The sequence below is a fragment of the Copadichromis virginalis genome, linkage group LG10 (genome assembly GCF_057382275.1).
Source record: "Copadichromis virginalis isolate Kocher_CV1m ecotype Utaka linkage group LG10, C_Virginalis_male_GT1.1, whole genome shotgun sequence".
NCBI lineage: Eukaryota > Metazoa > Chordata > Actinopteri > Cichliformes > Cichlidae > Copadichromis > Copadichromis virginalis.
Genome location: NC_140627.1, coordinates 24,970,713 through 24,990,849, shown reverse-complemented (window position 1 = coordinate 24,990,849; position 20,137 = coordinate 24,970,713). Strand labels below are relative to the sequence as shown.

The following is a 20,137-nucleotide window of genomic DNA, read 5'->3' as shown; positions in this document are numbered from 1 at the left end:
GAGACTTGCGCACACACATGCCATTCCCTTGATCTTGGAGGATCGACCTCGTATTATTTGGGAGATTGGAGGAGGAGGAAAGGGGAACGGGGAGGAGAGCTTGTTCACAACGGCAACTGATTTCTGAATGGATACAAGAAAAAGGAGGAGATGTATGAAAAACCTTTATGGGCTAAAAGATGTGAAATTACTCAAACAGAAAGCATAAGCTTTCAGTTGAAGTGGGTGAAAACAATCAAACTGATATTTCTTTGTAGGCTGAGATACTGAAATGTTCAAAACACACACTTCAGCTGAGTCTTTAGAGTAACAGAAATGACGACGTTCCCCCGCCGCCTTTCCCAAACATGTAAACCATCTCTTAGCAGCCTTCCTGTCAATTTTTAATTCTGCTCTGTGAATCGAAATGTCAAATGAGCAGGAAATTCCCCCAAATCAGACAACACTGAGCTGTAAAACACAGGCTCGTAAATTCCACTGACTGAAAGCACGCTGTCAAACTGCATTTCGACCAAACATTTACTGTTATCCCAAAGAACCTGAGCCATTTACAGTCAGTGTCCAGGTAGGCTGAGCGGGAAAGTGTTTTAGAGCAGCCTGCTGCCTTCAGAGCGTGCTGACGTCATAGTGTGACCACAGCTTCCACATCACAGGGAGTTTCACAGCCTCTCTGACAGCGAATAGATTTACATGCAGACAAATATCAGATATCAGCTTAAACTGCTTAATTATTCAGAAAATGACCCACAAACAGACCAGACGGACAATCTTTGAAGTCTGTGGACAAAGTTGTGAAACAATTCAGCGCTTTATCGCCGAACCTCAGACATCTTCAGACCTACAGATTCCTTTTGGATCGAATCATGTCGAAGCTGCTCTACATGCGAACATCACTCCAGAAAGGTGTGCTTCTTTCAAACTAACCACGAGGCACGCTGGATCTCTCAGACGACTGGTGGTAAAAGGTTACTGATTAAAATCCAAATACTTGGCTCATTAATATACAACCGCTAACCACCAATCACTTTGCGCATGACTCACTGGCCACTTCAGATAAAGTAAAAACCCTGGTTTTTGCTTCAGCGGGCAGGCCACCCACTAATTTCAACCAAACATCCATCAATCCCCATCAACAATCAAGCAATGTTGCTTCTACTTTGCTTCTCCTCTTACTTCAGTCTAACCCTCTCGATTCCTTCGCAGCAGAGAATCGTCACAATAAAAATCTCACGCGAGATTAAAATTAAGACGCTTTTATTGTGAAGCAGCTGTAGGAAGTGCAGCTGGCGTTATGGAAATCAATAACAACTGTTAACTTCCAGTCTAGAGTAAAATATGGACTTCTTTTCAGAGCCCACAACGTTGAGATATTTGACTAGTTTTCTAAGAGTTGTGGGTTCCAGGAACTGAGAAAAAAACAACTGCCTCCTCCTTACAAATTAATATCCAAACTGTCCACTAATAACAGGCGTTTTAGGGGAAGTCATGTGAGTAATCGCCAGATGTTTACCTAAAAATGGCCACTAACATATAAAATATTTGATATTAATGCAAACAAACCACAAAAAATCAGCAGAACCAAAATGTTTTTCTCATCACTTCTGTTTCTTCTTCTATTGATTCCTTGTGTGCTTTCCTTCATAATCAATCAAAACATTAAGTAATGAAGAGCTGGTTCTCATGCTCAGAAAAGTTGATCCTGTGTGACTTAAGAGGTTAACGAAATACACACACAAAAAAAGTTCTTACGCTTCCGATGCATATAATTGGAAATGAATGAAAATAAGCTTTCCTATTTTCCCATATGATCTCCTTTTAATAGTTCGCAATTACCAAGAAGTTATCTCTCCGAGTAGGAAAATGAAGTGAGGAGAGATGCTTGGAACCACCTCAGATGCTGAAGACAGCACAAGACGATAAAAGAGATGGATATGTGGAAATGGCAAGCGTGCAAAGGGAGTGAGGAGGAAGATGGATGGAAGCTGAAGACAGAAAAACACTCTTATATCTACTGAAGGTCTCCCCTGCGACAGGGTTTAACTGCCTGAGACGACAAAGACTCATGATCCCTTCAAAAATAATAATAAAAAAAGAGAGAGAGAGAGTGACTGCTGGTAATTCACAGCATTATACACACAGCAAGAAGAGAGCTGACACACACACGCTGCATCCACAGTATACGGCCAGCATCATCACACAAAACACACCATGAACCCTGGGTACAAACACAAGCCTAAGGCAACAAACTAGAAAACACACACACACACACAGAACATGCCAAAAGCTTTGATACATACAGATTACTTAGTGTAATGAACTTAAACAGCAAACACGCACGCGCGCTGACAAACACACTCGAGATAAAGCTTTATCCAAAGACAACAAGCTGAGGGAGTTTAGTCATATCTCCGAATCCCACAAATCTCCTTCTCTGGCCACTTCCCCTGAAAGGACGGCTGATATCTCCATTAATGCAACAACAGTGAAATGTCCCATGAAATGCTGTAATAGGAGTATTATCGCTGAATGGGATAAGGAGCCAATACGCGTGTAGTCGCTTTGTAAAAACCACTTCTCAGCAGAGATTAGAGGCTTCTTCTTTTCTCTTTAAATCTAAAATTTTAAATGTTAATACCAAAATAACAAGGAGTGATTATCAGTCTGTTTGCGTCCATTTCTGCCACTTTGATTCAGCTGTATTAGGAAAACAATGCGTTAATCTTTCACAACAACAGCTCAGGCAATTTCGTTCCCCCTCCTATATGAAATATAAGTCAGCCCACTCCGACGGTCAGGTTTTCATTCAAATGTTTTTTCATCAGTTGGCGATTAAAAAGTGCAAAAAGCTGGCTAGACCTTTACAAGTGAGGATAAACCCACACAGACACAAGCAGACTGATTTTACAATTAATTTCTGACTTTCAGTCATTCAGCTGAGGTTCTCACAATGACTGCAACAGTTCAAAGCAGTTTACGGGAACGCACAAAGGTGTTGTAGTTTCTTCAGGTGAGCTGGTGACATGTGGGCAACGCTGCAGAAATCTTTACACCACAGCCTGTTAAATAAATTCACGTTTAAAAAAAGAAAAGAAAGTATATCAAAGGGTTTGACTTCAAATAACACAGATGAAGCTACACTTTCTTTTCTCTTAATAGGTTTCTTAATACATTTAAAACATGAGAAAAGCAGTGCTTATAATATATTCAAGTGTTCTGACGATTGAATCATCTTTATTGTCATTACACACAGTGCAATGATATTTGGTTTGGCTTTCTTCTAGGATAAAAAATGAGAAATACACAGAATGAATAAAGAATTGGTACGTAACTGAAGATAAACAAATAAACTCAGGAGAAAAGCGGTTTGTGAACGATCTGACAGTGTAGTGTAACAAAAGCAGAAACCTGATCAAAACTGCTTCGATTAATACATGTGTACTTAATCAATGAATTAATTCATTGGCTCCGGATTCATTTTATGTTGATTAGTAATTGATGATTAACCAATTCATTATTTTGACTCAAAGTAACTGCACGTAGGTTAATCCACAAAACTAAACATAAGTGGATGTAAGGCAGTCGTGACTTCTTGTTGTTGATAAACTATCTGAATTAAGACAGACGGATGATTTAAGCTTTACATTTTTTATAACCAAACAGGTTTGATAGCAGGGTCCCGGCAGCAGTGAGCATGAATCTGCCTCCGCCGAATGTGAGCATAAGCTACCCTCTCATCGGGTACACACAAAATCAAGAAGTCGCAATCATCTCACCTTTTAAAGACTACTTGATGATTGAAAATGCAACAAACACCAACGATAAAGCTGTGTACACACATATTCTACAGAAAAAACGTCTGAAAAATCAAACTCTTGTGCTGCCAGAGTAGCGTGTGCATGGGCAAGACATGAGGCGACCACTTAATAGCGATGAATTCACCTGCACCGCTCTTAACACTCGTGCAACCTGGCACAATCGGAAAGACTTTGCACTACAGGACTGGCAGGCTGAAGACCATTTAATGTCCATTCTGACTGGATCTGACATTTTTTCGCCTGCAAAAAAAGATCTAAAAATAATCCAGGCTCCAGTGCATGTGCGACATGAGACACTAGAAGCGTAAGTCATAGCTCCAGGACAAAACAGGCCAGCAGTGAGACATGGACACACGCACACAGAAATGTCCCATGTCAACATCACAATAACGGGAAAACCACAAACAGCTCTTTTTTCTGTCAGTCACCCTGACCTTGAACTTCTGATCCAGCTCTGCCATCCATAATCATCACCCCCCCCACCTCACCCGCTAAACCACTACTCTCAGCCCCTTTCAAGTGGCAGGTTAGACAGGGCCTGATACCCCGCTACCGCCTCACAACCAGCGGGCTAATTACAAGGGAAGCAGCAACAAGTGAGCATTGTGTGGAGTCTCGAAGACACACGGGGGGGGGGGGGGGGGGGGGGGGGAGAAAGTGCTCTTTATCATGCCACCACCACCGCCGCCACCACCGGTACCCCTTTACCCCCCCTCACTCTACCCAACTCGCCAATCCCACCCCCAACGAGAACAATCTATGAGAGGCTTCTGAGGTTGGAGAAGAGAAGAGAAGAGAAGAGAAGAGAAGAGAAGAGAAGAGAAGAGAAGAGAAGAGAAGAGAAGAGAAGAGAAGAGAAGAAGGTGGAAGACACCACGTTTGTCTCCACTTCTTCACAATGTTTGTCACGATGCCGGATGTGCTGTGTTATGCAGCTTCGAGTATAAAGACGTTTGAGGAAACAACAAGCATGCTCACTAAGACTCGTAGTTCATTCAGTCGTATTCTCAGAATGTAACTGGTTACTGAATAAAGACTCTGAAAATGAAATGTGATTTCCAAGGAGACGCTGCTGTACCTACAAGTGCTTCTCTTCCAAGCAAAGGCTTTGCTTTATGTGCAAAACAGCACAATTAAATGGAGCTAGCAGGTCAAGGATGTATTCTATACAAAAACATAAAAAGAAATAAACAGTAAAACAAAAGTTTTCACCCTGTATTTTTTTTCTAGCAAGCCTGAAAGGAGCATATATAAAACTAAAGTGAAAAGGCACTGTGTAGCCAAATCACATGTATGAACAGTATAACCCGTCTTTACTTTACAGATGCATTTAGATCCATTATATGTTTTTCTTTATAGCTGTGGCGGAGAAAAGAAGCCACTCTCCTACTATGTATTTTCCCCACAGACTACAATTTTAAATTTTAGTTTCATTTAAAAAACCATGGAAAATGAAGGTAACTGTCCGCTTTTATTCTGAAAAATCACAGACCCTATTAAAGTCTCCCATGACCAGCCAACGGGCCCTGACCTGGACACTGACGGCGTCTTGAAACACTCTTAAGAAGCTCCAAGGTGCCATTAGAAAATCACATTTTCCAGCCATAAATCAGCATATTCCTTATTCACTATGCTCTCACGTGAAATCAGCCTACAGCACATGTCATCTCACAAACAGGCATCTATGCTGTTTAGCAACGTCTTGTCTGCTAGAGCAGGGGGTTAATTCAGGCAACAGGATTACGCAGCACGTGAAAAATGAATTAGGCACAACCGTTCACGTTCGGCGCAATTACTCAGCCTATCCATGGATATTGGTTCTTAACGGGTGACTCGAAGGGATTTTTTTTTTATGATGAATTCTTTAAGGGCTGTCTGGCTGGGTGAGCAATACTGCATACTTGAAATCTTTCCACGAGTCGTTCTGATGTTTGTTTTAGCGGTTTTAACACTTAGAACTGCTATTAAGGCTGTGCAATAAACCTCTTGTCATTCACCCGGGGTACAAACAGATGGGAAAACGTCACGTGAAATGGTTCGCGATGACGACATCAATCAAATTCCAACTTCAGCAACGGCGTAAACAAAAACAAGCTTTTTTTTCCTGTTTTTTTTTTTGCTTTGCCTCATGAGGCTGCGGCACTTTGATTTTATTCCGCTGTGTTTTAAATGCAGCTTTATTTTATAAGGCAGTTAGGGATGGTGTGAGCCTTGGGGATGGGGTGTGGGGGGAGTTAGCAGCACAGTTCAAAGCCAAATCAGAGCATGTGTAAAGTTTGAGAGAGATCTGCAGTGATGTGCCATTCATCTTCAGTCTGACAGAGACTCATGTTGTCTCTTCTGAATCTAAAACCTAGTGCAACATAAGCTGACTGATTCTGCTTTGTAATGTGAAAGAGACCCCCCCTCTCCAAAAAATATATAAAGCTGGTAGTTTAAACCCCTCTAAATAAGAGACGCAGCATTAAAATTCTGTATAATGTTTTAGGGGGTTATAGCTGAGCCACAATATGCTAATTGCATCTAAAAGGGGAAAACATCACTGAAATTTAGGCTGATGTGAGGGGAACTTTCCTAATTCTCAAAACTGCATGCACATAAAAAATAGAAATTATGAATTATGAAACAGAAAATACCAAGAATGTTTTATGCTTTTATGCACAAAAAGTCGAGTAAATTCTCCACCGCTTTGCATCTCTTTTCTCTCGAACTGAGACTACTGAGGACGTCTTTGCACCAGCCCAAAAAAATTAAAAATTAAAAAATAAAATCACTCAGAGGACACCAGGCTCGATATCTCCATCTACGAGTGTGCGTTCCTTTTATTCTCCCCGACTACAAAACACTGGATTTCTCTTCTGGGGCTCAGCACTGTGTGTTCACAGTCTGGACTTGATACTAAATAATACAAAGACAAGCTGAGGCGCAAAAACTTGCACCTTAAGGAGTCCTCAGGAGCACAGAATATCATCAGGTGCTAAGAGGAGAACCATAGCCAGCAGAAGGATTCAATGAGAAGTGGACTTACAGATGGAGAAACGGAGCTGTTGGGGAGGTAGGGGTCTGGCAGCATCAGGAACGGGTACCCTGGATATCCCGGCGACTTGTACATACCTCCATCTTGCTGCTTCGACACTGACAGGAAAAGCAAACAATTAGAAGCTGTCACCTTTGTTGCCTAATTTTTCCAAACTCTTTTGATTTGCTGTCTAAATCTCAATAGTTATCATTTAATAATGTATTTAATTTACAATAAAAATCATGACAGCTTGGGGGAAAAGAAAAAAATAAACAACAATAAAGGTAAAGCTGTGGGTGCAAATGCTGGATGTGAGGATTAAAATAAAAATCAAACCTGATACTTACTCACACAATGCTGCTAAGGTGTTAACGTCAAAAGAAAAAGAAGGCAAACGTGCATATAAAGCAACTCAGCTATTTACAGGCATTCTAGTTACTACACTTTACATCCGTGAATGAGCAGAAGCAACAATACTGGAGACAAAAGCGTTACAACCACCACATAGTCTTAGAGGCGTGAACTTCTGTAGCCTATGTGTTAATTTATTTCTTACCACCACCCATATTAAGCACGAGAGGCCTATGTGGAGGTCAGATACGACTAGGTTATACCTGCATAGAAACAAACACACGCATACACACACACAAAACACAACTGGCTTCCCTCGTGAGTGCTGAGCTTTCTTGCGAAGGTGACAAAACTTTTAACGTGGCCAGAACCTGAGTGACAGAATCTGAGGGCAATCAGCATCCCTCAGGGCGGAACTGTTTTTTCTGATTTCTGCGGGTTTCACTTTTTCTCGAGGACCATCAAATAGACCAGTTTTTAAAAACCGCAAATCCACATTTGATGAGGATTTTTTTCTTTTTTTGATCAAAGGATCACAAGGTGAGAGCATTCTTCCTTTCAGAGATGAGTACACACAACAGTGATACCTATAATTAAAGCTGTTTTGTATATGTTGTCTAAATGCGCCCTGGCGTAGTTAGGGGAATTTGCTTTTTTTTTTCCCCTCTATCTTTTTGGGTGGTAGGTTTGAAGAAAAAGGAAGGCTGACCTTGGTTTTTTGGCAAAATCTTATAAAAGATCACTAGATAAGTAAGCTTAAAACATAGTGAATTAAAATGAAAGGCACTAGCAATTTTTACAGCTACTGAGAAATTGCTTTGCCCTTCACACCAGTGCCTTTACCTAAGCTTAATGACAATTTAAGGCCAAGAGGGTTCCACTTTTTTAAAGATAGCTAGTCTGCTTGCATCTCTGCTGAGCTCTGCTAATTTGACTGAGCAGCAGAGGAAATCTCCCCAGCAAGCTATAGATCTTAGAGATAAACTAAAGAGCTGAAGACAGGATGGCCATCTATTTTTTTTGTTTTGTTTTGCAGTGTACACCTGAGCGGTGCTTCTTTGAAGTTTTAATGCAGCAGCACGTGCGCCCGTGACCAAAATAACTCATTGCTTTGACACAGTGGGTGGTTTTTACCGCTTTCTTACACAGTACTTGACTGCTCATAGGGATGAGAGTGAGTATGTTCATGTTTTTTTTGGTTTGTTTGTTTGTTTTCCCAAGTTTTTTTTAAATTTGTATTTTCTGCTTACCAACGTCGAGATGCTCCCGGTGTTTGTCTGGGAAGCCCCTCTGCTCGCCCTGCTGCCCCCGTCTGACCGCCTGGAAGGGATCGTAAACAAACACCGAGTGAGAATTACCCGAAAAAGTCACGAAAGCGCCACAAACCGCTGCCAAACAAGAGTAACTTTACATTGACTTTATCACGCTAATAAGTGCAATTCAGTTTTGCTCTCGTTCTGTAGTAGACCCGTACCACCACCACCACCACCACCCCCTCTTCTTTTTTTAACTACTATAACCCTGGAGGCAAGTTGACTGCGCGAGTTGGTTTCATTCAAAGCTTCTCAGCAGCGCGTAAAATAAAACAAGCTTTCCACACACACTTTCTCCCTCTGCCTTTCACACACAGTCACACTCCGTGACACCTACCGCTGCGTTCGGACTTTGATTTATTTCCGACTCGTTCACCAGAGAGGACTTGAGGTCGGCCAGGTCTCTCTCCGTGAACGCGTTTTCTTGGATTTTCTCCTCTTGCTCTCCTTCGTCCTTAAACGATATCATCTCATCATTGGCTCCCAGGTCGTCCCCGCCGCCGCTGCTAAGCTGAGGCATGTCTACTTCCCCCCTCCTCTTCGATGTTATACACGTTTAAAAAATGATACTGACAAAAAATAAAAATAAAAAAGTAGAAAGAAAAAGATTCAGCGGGACTTCTCTGTTAAAATCTCCTCAGTCTGGGGCGCCTCCGAAGTACAGAAACCCCCACCGCATACAGAAAAAAGTTGAGATGTGGCGTCCCCCGGCTGGTTGGTTGGTAGAAGACTAATGTTTCCCTACAGCAGCAAACAGCTCATTTGAGCCCAAGACAAGGCGAGGAGTCCGACATCAAAGGGCGCCGACCGGATGATTGACAGGCCCGATGACTTGTTGGGGGGTTGTACAATTGTTTCGGCAGAGGGCTGAGCTTCTTAAAGAGACATCACCTCTCCCAGCTCAGGCGAACAGACGTTATTCATGACTTCCAGGGGCGACTTTACACCTTCCACGATCCCACGGCTGCCACCTAAACTTCAGGCTCAGCTGGGAGATCAGTTTTGTTGCGCTTCTGCAACTTTTTCGTCATGAATTCCGCCAGTGCGGTGTATTTATGTACACTGAATCAGTGTAGTAAAATACACACTGCTGCTTTGCACTTGATGCAACTTATCAGACTTAGCTGTAGATACGGTTTTTACTATTTAATATAAAAATATATGTAATAATATAAATATATATATATTTATCTATTATATTTATTAACTTTATTTACATTGCAATTATTAGCAATAATCCGGTTATATAAGCTATATTGTATTGTAGTAATTTCTTTTTAATTAATGCTTTTGATACTTTGAATACATTTCAGTAATGCTACTTTATGTAAGTAACATTTAAAATGAAAGACTTTTACTTTTAATGGAGTACATTTATAGTCTAATACTGTTACTTTCATTGTAGCAAAATAATCAAATACTTTCTTCAGCACTGTTTATATTTTAAAGTAGCTGTATCTAAAGTCTTTTTTACTACTTTTAAAAAAATTTCACTCTAGAATTCCTGTTTTTGATATTTAAATCATAATCACTAACTCATTCATGTAGTGCTTAGATATAATGCTACTATAAAGCTCACACAGAATCTCAGTTTTCTTTTCTTAACCTACTGGTTCAAAGCCAATTTATGCACTTTGAGAGAGCTAAAAAAATATTATCCAAACTTGAGGAAATTATTTTTGGCTTGACCTGAGCCATAGAATATTAATTTCCATCTACATAGGCTTTTACATATTCCTTTATATGCTTACATTGTACTTAGATTATATTTACATATTTATTTATAAACGAGAGCTGTGGGTTTTAGTATGGTTACTTTTTGCTCTTGGACTCTTTTGGAGTAACTTTAGATAATTTTAATTCAAAATAAACCGTATTGTCTTAAACTGACCTATGGTGAAGCCCCTCAACTCATCCAATGCCAAAAAATAAAATAAAAAATAACAAGAAAGGAAAGTAGCTTTCTTCTTATTGGCAGCCCCTTATAAATGGAAGATTTGAATGGCATGTGGGTGGTGCTGTGGTTCTTACAGCTAGCGCTGTGCACTTGAAATAACCATATAAGGACATCTGCTTTTAATGACATCACACAGAGCCAAGAATAAAAAAATCAGTCAGAAACAGAGCATTTAGAGCTGCATGAAATCTGAAATTTTTGCCCATACAGTCATTATTTAAAATTTGTTCATGTTTAATATGAACATCTATCATTCCAACAGCAACAAAAATAAGGAAAAATCGTAATAGGTCATAGGTCATTGTTACTGCTTATAAATTCTATCCTTAAAAGTTTCAATAAAATAATACAAATGTTGATGCTTCGTAACAGATCTGGAAATCAAGAGTATAAGTATAAGTAGTTCACTGCAACTTCGGCCATGTTATGTGAGCATCTGCCACTGTCACAGAATATGTGCCATAAACAAAATATGACAATCATTTCATTAGTTAATCTGCTTTTAAAGTAACCTATAAACTAGCAACAGATATTTTTATAAGAAATATAATATAACACAGAACTTTGGAACATACTTCACGGTAAGTTAAAGAAGTAATAAAATACAAGAAAGCAGAAAAACAAAGATGTTTTAAGCATGACCTGAATATGGAGTAAAATGTACAAATAATGCAAGCCTTGTATTTACAAAGAAATTAAACGAACACTGATAAATGGATTTGGATCTTTATATCGTAGCTTCAAAGAAAACAGAAGTCTATAAGTAAATTAAATGAGATCAGTGAATAACAGTCAAATCAGGTCTGCATGTACAAAACATTTCATGTTAAGTCACTGTGCATGTGTTGTGTATTCAATAGCTGCTCCGATGACTGTTCGCGTAAAATTAAAGTGTCTATCTGGCCCTATCATATATTTTTTTAGAACTTTCAGCAACACTCAGCACAGATGACACTGTGAGAAGCGACAGAGACAGTGAGCAGAGAGGCAACAGCAGCCGCAAACAGATGTCGATGTTGCTCAAGAGACCAACAGGGAGCATGCCAATAAAAACTACAGGATAGTAAGAGCTGAACTCTATTTATCTTATTCTCCTAAAAAAAAGCGGTCTGGTCTTCAGCATTAAACTCAAGGGCTGAAAACTGGCTCCGTTCTTACAGCAGTCATCGTTTTGTTTACCTCATAAAACTGATGCTGATTAACACACAAAACATAAAAAGCACATTTGAAAAAAAAACGTTGGCAGCTTAAAGCATTTTTGTCTTGTTGCTTTTGCTGACAGTTGCAACTTCTCTTCCTTGTGATTGGTTCAAATAAAATATGGACCTTGTCAAGGGATTCAATTCGGCTTTTTCCTTCCTTACCCACCATATTTCAAACCTCACAATAAATGTAACACATATCTCAATTGTTCAACATGTCAAAGATGTGGCTGGTATATTGTTATTAGCGTACTTCTGGGATGTTATCATCAAGCTAGTTAATAACTTTGTAATTATGCATTGTGAGCTTTGCACTGTCTCAGCAGCCCTTTTGTAGCAGCTGCTGTCACACTGTTCAGTTGGTAGTTTTCACATTTTGGAACAAAACTCCTCATTTGCATCAAAAGAAAAGTGGCAGCTCAGGCAAGAAGCAGCAAAATCTAGGACATTCTGTGAAAAACATCAGAAGGCACGGCTTGCTCATCAATAACAGAGGCACGGCATGTTTTTGGCTGGTCCTTACATCCCCCAGATCTTGTAACAGCGAAAAGTGCTAGCTATTGCAACTACTTGATTTGAGGAGGGAAACAAGGAAAAAAAAAACATAGTTCAAAGATGTAGACTCAAAGTTCTGATGTCTTATCAAACTCGTAACTTGCCTCCCCCTATTTTCCTCCCAATGCCAATGCATTTTTAATGCTGATACAGTAGCATAGCTGGTCTTCAGAGTTTTTAATTGAGAAATATTTATACACTCCCATGCTGTGACTTAATATTTGACTTAATCTGAGTCGGTTGCCTTGAATGAAAATGATGATCCACAGCTGGGAAACAAAATTAAATACAAACAGAAAATGGGCCCGGTATTTGCATAAAACTGCATATTTATACAATATCGTTGATGCATATTAATAAAAAGATTAAAATGAGCAGTGTTAATGTATGCAAATCTAAATTATAAATGAGTTGTTTAAACTCCTTGTTTATTCGCCTTGATTAAATATAGACAGCTGTTTTTCCAGAGAGGCAGCACCTCTCCTGCGTGGGCCACGCTGCCTCGTGAGCTCGCCGTGCTCTGATCTCAAACGCAGTTCCCTTGAATATCTGCGCTGATAGTTACGCACATTCATGGGTTCTCAGGTTCACCTGAGGCTAAAGGATGCAGTCAGCCTGTCTGATTGTCTGATAACAACAGAAGAACCAGAGATGAGCAAATTTTCTCTACACGAGCTCTTGAAATACTCTCAGGGTCTCTGACCTACAAACACCTTTTCTCTTTTTATATCTACGCCTTTCTCTGTTACACACACACACACACACACACACACACACACGAGCAGACAGACTCTCTCTTTCTTTTTGCTATGAGCAGTTTGATTATTCTTGTCAGATCAGAGTCATATTTTAAGTTCACATCACCCTGCCTTATCAGTTCAGAGGTTTGATGCTCACACACACCCCGTGCATCCTTTCTCATCATCTTTTTATCTCTAACTCTAATGAGTGTCGTCTGTGACATCAGACAATAACTGTTGACAGGAAAGGCCAAAAAAGGAAACTTGAGCAGATAGAAACGATAAGCAGCCCACACACAAAACACAAGCTTGCGTAGCTGCAGCGACCCCACAAGACATGCTTTTCACACACAGGCACAGATACAGTACAAGCTCTGCATTTGAATAAGACCAGCATTGATAAAGGAGGAGCGTTTGATAAAAAGAGCTTTATGTTTGTGTGCAACAAAGTGTAAAGTATAGAAACATGAAATAAGTCATGTAGCAAAAGGGGAATTCTTTTTTAATGAAGAACACCAACATGGAGAAGAGCTAAAAACACGATTTTTTCCCTTTTTCCTTACTAGATAACTGAATAACTGTGGTGCAGTAAACCCCATTAACGATCAGGATCATCTGCGATACAGTGCAAAAACCAGGATTACATCTTATCCTCGGCCCCTGAATGGAGAGCCTAATAGCGCAAACTTCAACCCCACCGTCAGTGTGTAAAGAGCCCATTTAATACAAGATGATCACTTCAGCAAGCCCCTTTCCATTGCCTAATCATTGGTGATGGAAAAGTTCTTTCTTTAACATGTTTCTTTTTTTTTTCTTCAAAGATGAATCACAGTTGGTTCAAAAAAGATTATACACTGTGCTTTCTAAAGAAACACCAGGCGCATTAAAGCTGCAGAGTAATTAAATCATGTCCTTTCATTGGGGTTAAGCCACATCCAAGCGAACGGCTCTTAACTGGAACCACTTGTGTGCTTTTTTATTGGTAGTTTTCCTACAATCAAAACCATGTCCTTCCAGGCAGCATCCAGCCAGCAACGTAGAACCTCAACAAATCTTTACAACGGTTTCATTTTGTGCCTCAGTTTTGGCTATAAAACAGTGAACTAATTGACTGGAATGGTAAATAAAAGTATAACTGATTTATGCTTAATTGTTTCTAAATATTAGCTAGAACATGATAACCACCACACTACAGGAAGTAAAGAGTTATGTTTGGGCTGCATGCAGACATCCAGACGAAGCACGCCTTTCAAAGCGCTTTAAAAATTTAGAGATACCAGTGAATCGTCTTTAAACAAAGAGCTCGTCTTAAGTGGTGCACTCACAGGATGTTGCGTGGCTCTTGTGAAGGTGGGTTTAATATCTGTAGGAGGTTGCAAAAAGCAAAAAAGCAAAACAAAAAACCTCTAAATCATTTCAGAATTTGAAACACTTATTTAGAAAGTTGTTACACTCAAAGGTAGCTACATGAGTAAGAGCAGAAGCACCACCAAGAATAAAGGTTACCGACGCCAGCATCAAACAAAGATGATAAGACTGAGAGCGAAGAAGAAAACAGGTGGGCAAAGGTTCAGTATTTTCCTTCATCAGCTACCAAATCGAAGTCATCCCGCACCTTACCACCTGACACTACTCACTGGCCCTGTGATAAAGACCTGCTTTCAGCTCCCATGTGTCTGTGAGAGTGTGCTGTAAAGGGAGGATACAGGATCAGCAAAACAAGCAGAAGACGGAAAAAAGAAGAAGAGGAGAAGCGACTTGATATAGAGTGGCAGCTAACGAAGCTCACTCGAGTTCTAGTTTGCTAAGTGTTTGCTGATTTGAATGTGTCTGTCTCTTTTGATTTAGCAGAATGCAGTCTCTTTACCTCTTCGTTAACTCCTTATCAAACATTTATGAGTTGATATCACAGATCTGTGTGGGGCTTTTGGGGAGTGGGGTGGGGTAAAATCTTGTCTGGAAATCAACAAACATAAACAGTGGAAGGGTGGAAAAAAGAGCTTTGAAAACACATTGCTGAGGATCATTGGACAAAGATTCAAGCGTTTTATTTTTAACTTTTAGTCCAGAGCAAAATCTAAGATAAGAGCTTATGCTGAGCAACAACATCTGCAGATACATAAAGATAGCGGCACGGTTAATAAATTGCATTTTTATTGAATAATCTGGAGCTAAATTACCAATTCATTAATTATGCTTATCTCGATTAAAGGCGCTTTAAAAAAGCTTGTTTTTTTGCAGCAGATGATAAACAACCTCGTTCTTTGGTGCTATCTGATATTACGCGTTGTTTTGAATCACGTACATCTCTGCCTCAACGAAACATTCATGCCGGCGTGCAAGCAGTTGGCTCTCTTCTCCTCCAGTTCTCAGAGGAAAGAACAAGCGAGCTGTGGTTGGAACAGCTCTGAACTTTTTAAAGACGTGCATCAACAAATCATGCCCCAGCTCATACAAAACAGGTCTGATAGTGGCTGGAAATAGCAGCAGAAGAGCTTCTGCGTCGCCCCATGTCACCACACACACACACACAAACACGCATACACACACCTCAAGGTTTGTCAGAGTGTGTGGTGAGGGAAGGTTGAGGCTTCAGGTTTTGAAGCAAGAGGCAGGGAGATGGAAGTTTAGTTTTGAAACGTATTCCACGACAAGTCGCTTGTGTCTTGCTGAAAAGCGTGTTGACTGTTTCAGTTCTTCGAGTTAACGACGCACCGCGCTTTTACAGTCCTTCCAACACGTCTCCAAACACGCAGCTATTTTATTCAAACATGAATCATGACAGCTTCAACATATGATTTATCCCAAATAAGGAAAAGTGTCATCATTTGCTCATCATTGCTCTTTAATTTAAGTTGAATCTTGATTTGATATTTTCCACGTTTTCTGCTTTGAAGGAACTTTTTTGTGCTGTAATTTATTGTCACAAAACAATTATTGCAAAAACTTATTGCAAAATATACAAAAATTCAGGAAAACGTGACAAATATCACAGCTTTTGAATATAAGTTCTTAACTTTTCGAATTTATCAAGCCGATTTTAGGCAAAAAGAAATCGCAGTCACCTTTGTTTTTCCTTCATTTTGATTACACTAGACGAAGAAAATGAGGAGGGAGGATCCGTCTTTGGCCTTTGGTCTTCAGGTTACTGTGCCCTCAGCACACTCACACACATACATAGGCATATGAGCGCACAAACACACACACACATATACATGCACACCCAAACACACTGGCAGCACGGGGAGAGACGTGCTGTAATCTGGAAGGCAGGAAACAAAGGGCCTCGTTAATGCAGAGACTCGCAGGGGCCTTTGATGTGGAGCCAAGCCATTCACTCCTTGCTCCACACACACACACACGCACACGCACACACTTAGAAGATGACATAAACATGCACATGTGCGCACATCCAGACGTGCTCATGTGCCTTTTTCAAAAAAAAAAATGCTGAAAAGAGTGCAATCTGCATGAGTGGAGGCAACGTGCCTGCTATTTAAAGCTTGATGTATTAGATTTGAATCAGCCGGCAGCAAACACGCTCACACGCTGATGAACCACAAAGCTACAGCTTGGTTGAATGGAAACAAACTCCCCCCCCCCCCCCCCCCCCCACCTCTTTGCACGTTTTGAGTTGTGATGTCAGTTCCCACCATTTGCTGTTTGATTTCAGTAATCACAAAACGAGTTAGTGATTTGGCTCGTAAACTCAAGAAATTTGTTCTCCCGGGGTAGAAAATGTGGTGGTTGTGGTAGTCGTACGGCAGAATGAGATTATTTACTAACATCAAAACGTGCCACGAGGGGCCAGGTTTGGTGAGATTTGGTGCGTAAAGACGATGAAGGGGGCAATGCTTCGGGGTTGCACGGATCAGTATGTGAGGTCCTTTTTGCGAAAGGAGAGAGTCGTTGTCACATAATGAGGAATTAAAGATCTTGTTTGCATTTGGGTAGCTCTTCAGCTACACTTCTGTGCAGTCCTCCAGAAAACCAACATCGCTTTGACCAAAAGGCAGTGGCTTACTGGTTGATAAGAATGCTTGAACAGGAAAGGTAGTAAAAGATCAAAAAAAGCATGCGCGAAAAGCACAAAGTGGTTGCAATGGACAGTTTCCACTGTTTCTGACACCTCGACACAAAGAAGCTCTTTGTGCATTATGACTTCTGTGTTCTCTGTAGCAGGTGCTGAGCTAAAGGAGCAAAAACAGGCAGCATAAACACAAACAACAGTAGCCCACATGTTTTTGACAATGCCCCCCTGGTGAAAGTACACAGCTGCAACATGTAACTTATGGTCTGCACAGCTCCGCGTAGGACCGAGCTACAGCCAGGCTTGGTCCTTGTAGTAATATTGCAATAAGCAATCTTTATTGCAGGGCTGCAACTGGTGGTAAGCAACCTTGAGATCAAGATTGGAAATTGTTTTGGAGTTAAAATAAAAGCTATATATACATTGTGTAGCATGGTCTCCGGGAATGGCTTACTTTATGACTTTTGGTTATCTTTTGACCTTTACTTTAGCATCACCTTGTGGCTGACGTTTTGTTTTTTCAGTGACCGACAGTCGGTGTGAAAGACAGGACATGTGAGATGAGGCAGATAGTCTGCTGTGGCTACCTGAAAGAAGAAGAAGAAGAAGAAGAAGAAAGTGAATGAAAGTAGATTTCATTAAAAAAGATGACAAACTTGCAGAAAACTTTGTTTTCACAAAACTAAATTTCTACCCACCTCTAAATGTTTTCAGTAGCAAATATTAGCGTGCCAACTGCAATAGCATTTAGCTCGAAGCACTGCCATGTGCCTACAGAGCTGCCCAACCCCCTTTAAAAAAATCACCCTCAGAAGTTTGATGTTCAATAAAACCTTACGTGAAGCATCACCTTTAGTATTGATCCACTATTATGACTTTCAATTACTGTATACAGTGTGCCACATTTCTAAGGTAGCGGATGTCACAATATAGTGTAACATGGTCTGAGAGTAATTATGATAATTTCTTGTGTTATTGTTGTTAGTATTGTTGTTGTTATCCTAGTTGAGTGGCTAATCCCTCTTGCAGCATATTGTAATGCAGAAAGCTGCAGCTGCCTGGTTAGTGCGGCCGTGCTGTTGTTCTCCTCTGCTGAGCCAACCTGATATTAGTGGTTAGTGTGTTTGCCACAGGCAGAGAGGCCCGACTCTCTCTGATGAAGAGTCATCGGGAAGAGTCAGAATGCCCTGCATGAAACCGGACACTGATAAAGTCTTTTCAGGCCTCGTGCTAATCAATTCAGCTGGTTCTCTCGTCTTTGGCGTAAGTAGATGTGAGAGATGTTTGGCGAGTTTAATTTCTTGCTTGGTTTTCTCATGTCGGTTTAGGACTCTAATGAATGTATATAAAAAAAGAAGATTGCACTCATTTGGTTCCAGTGCTAAGACCACATTGGTTTACAGAATTTTTTTAAGGTGACGATCGCTCTTGTATTTTCCTCTTCAGCTGCTTTGTTTGCTTTAGTGCAAAAGAAAAAAAAATTCTTTGTGGAAGAGAAATTTTTATTAAAAAACGGTCGATTTTTGTCGCAACTTTTACAGTAACAGCTGCTCTTCTTTCATTCACTTTGCTCCTTTAATTGTAGTCTACACGCCGTGGAAAAAGCTGTAAAGTCAGAGCAGATTTATAATTCTTTTAGTGTAAACTCACTCGCCGGCTCCGTACCCACTCTCCATTTGCAGTCTCCCATGAAAACCATGTTGTTTAAAACAGTCAGTGAACCAAATCTCAACATTTATCTTCGCTGCGTCCACCTTTACGTACTGGTCGACTTAGCTGCCAAGAGACTGGAAAATGGTAAAATAAAAAATCACTTTGTGTCTGGCACAGAGAAGCACTTGTGGTGGCGCTGATGAGTTAACCATACAGATTCCCCAGATGGGCCATTATATGGACTTTGATATAAATGGCAGTGCCGGGCAGGGAGTGTGGGTGGCCATGTTCGTACTGAAGTGCTGAAGTGGTGGGCAGCTCAAGGGTACTGGTGGTTAATGATGATGGCCACACACACACACACACACACTGGATCCATCAGTTTCCACACTCAAAATGAACAAATATAATATAATACTTGCAACAATTTACGACTTGCACGCTGACCTTTATCTTATCAAATTTCACAACACTTGATTTTATTTTCGGGCGGCAGGCAGGTGTTTTTTCTCTTTTCTTTTTCAAATGGTAAAGTGTGGTATCTCCACTTGAAACAAAAGTCAGTAAATGTGTGCCAGCAGCCAGTTGTAATGGCTGCATGTGTTCAGCGGAAAGAGCAGAGACCTACATGAAAGCACACACACACAGTGCAAAGGCACAAACCACACACAAACCTCGATGACAGCTGCGACAAGCCAGACAATTCACCTACAATGACAAGGAACAAAACTAAAACTAAAATCACAATTACAGCCTCAACAAATCCACTATTGTGTTTTCTCCCCTCTGGCTTTTTCTTCTTCTTCTCTCTCTCTCTTTTTTTTTTCCAAAAAAGGGGAGCGTCACAAATCCAGAGAGAGATCAGAGCGCTCTCAAACTAAGCCTCCATTTACTCTGATGGCAGGCCTATTAAATGCGTGCGTCCACAGTGGTCTCTTTCTAGTGGTGAGTGGGCGGCTCAGAGTCCTGCAGTTGACAGTTAGCAGCCGATTCTGGGATCAGTTTTTCCGCAGCAAAGGGACTGATGTGGCCCAGAGGAGGATGTGGATTCCTATGATGGATCATTGTTTAGGTTTGGGGAGTGGGTGTGTGTGTGTGAGCTTTTGTGTGTCTGCGTGCGTGTATTTGTGTGAGCGTTTCCGTGCCACTCCATGCAGGAGATCAAGGACCTGCAGTTCATGCATGCATGTTCACTAACAAACATCCACAATGGAAGCAGTAAACATAGGCACTACACATCTGCACACACACACACACAAAAGGAAGCAGAAAAAGCACAATTTTAAGATCTCTTGTGCAAAAATCACTTGATATAACTGTCATTTTCTCACTTGGCATTAATGTGTATGTGCTGACCAATTAAAACCACGCTGCCCCATTATTATTGATATTTATGTTACCATATAAAAAGGAGTTAATATCTTCATATTAATGTTCCTTTATGTAGCAAGTACCAAAATAAAGAACGGAAACATCTGTATTACTTATTTTTAATAGGTTTA

General features: G+C 40.5%; 1 protein-coding gene across 3 annotated transcripts in view; it reads right to left on the bottom strand.

The window, feature by feature from the left end:
• The window catches only part of tcf7 (transcription factor 7), a 75,297-nt gene extending 65,865 nt beyond the window's left edge, over nt 1-9,432 (bottom strand). For all 3 annotated transcript variants that reach the window (XM_085470792.1, XM_085470793.1, XM_085470794.1), the window contains exons 1-3: nt 8,836-9,432; nt 8,436-8,505; nt 6,844-6,950 (exon numbers count right to left, since the gene is read on the bottom strand). In XM_085470792.1, the coding sequence (XP_085326918.1) occupies nt 6,844-6,950; nt 8,436-8,505; nt 8,836-9,018 (360 nt within the window). In that variant the 5' untranslated portion in view covers nt 9,019-9,432. The remainder of the gene's footprint in view (nt 1-6,843; nt 6,951-8,435; nt 8,506-8,835) is intronic.
• Between the last annotated feature and the right edge of the window lie 10,705 nt (nt 9,433-20,137).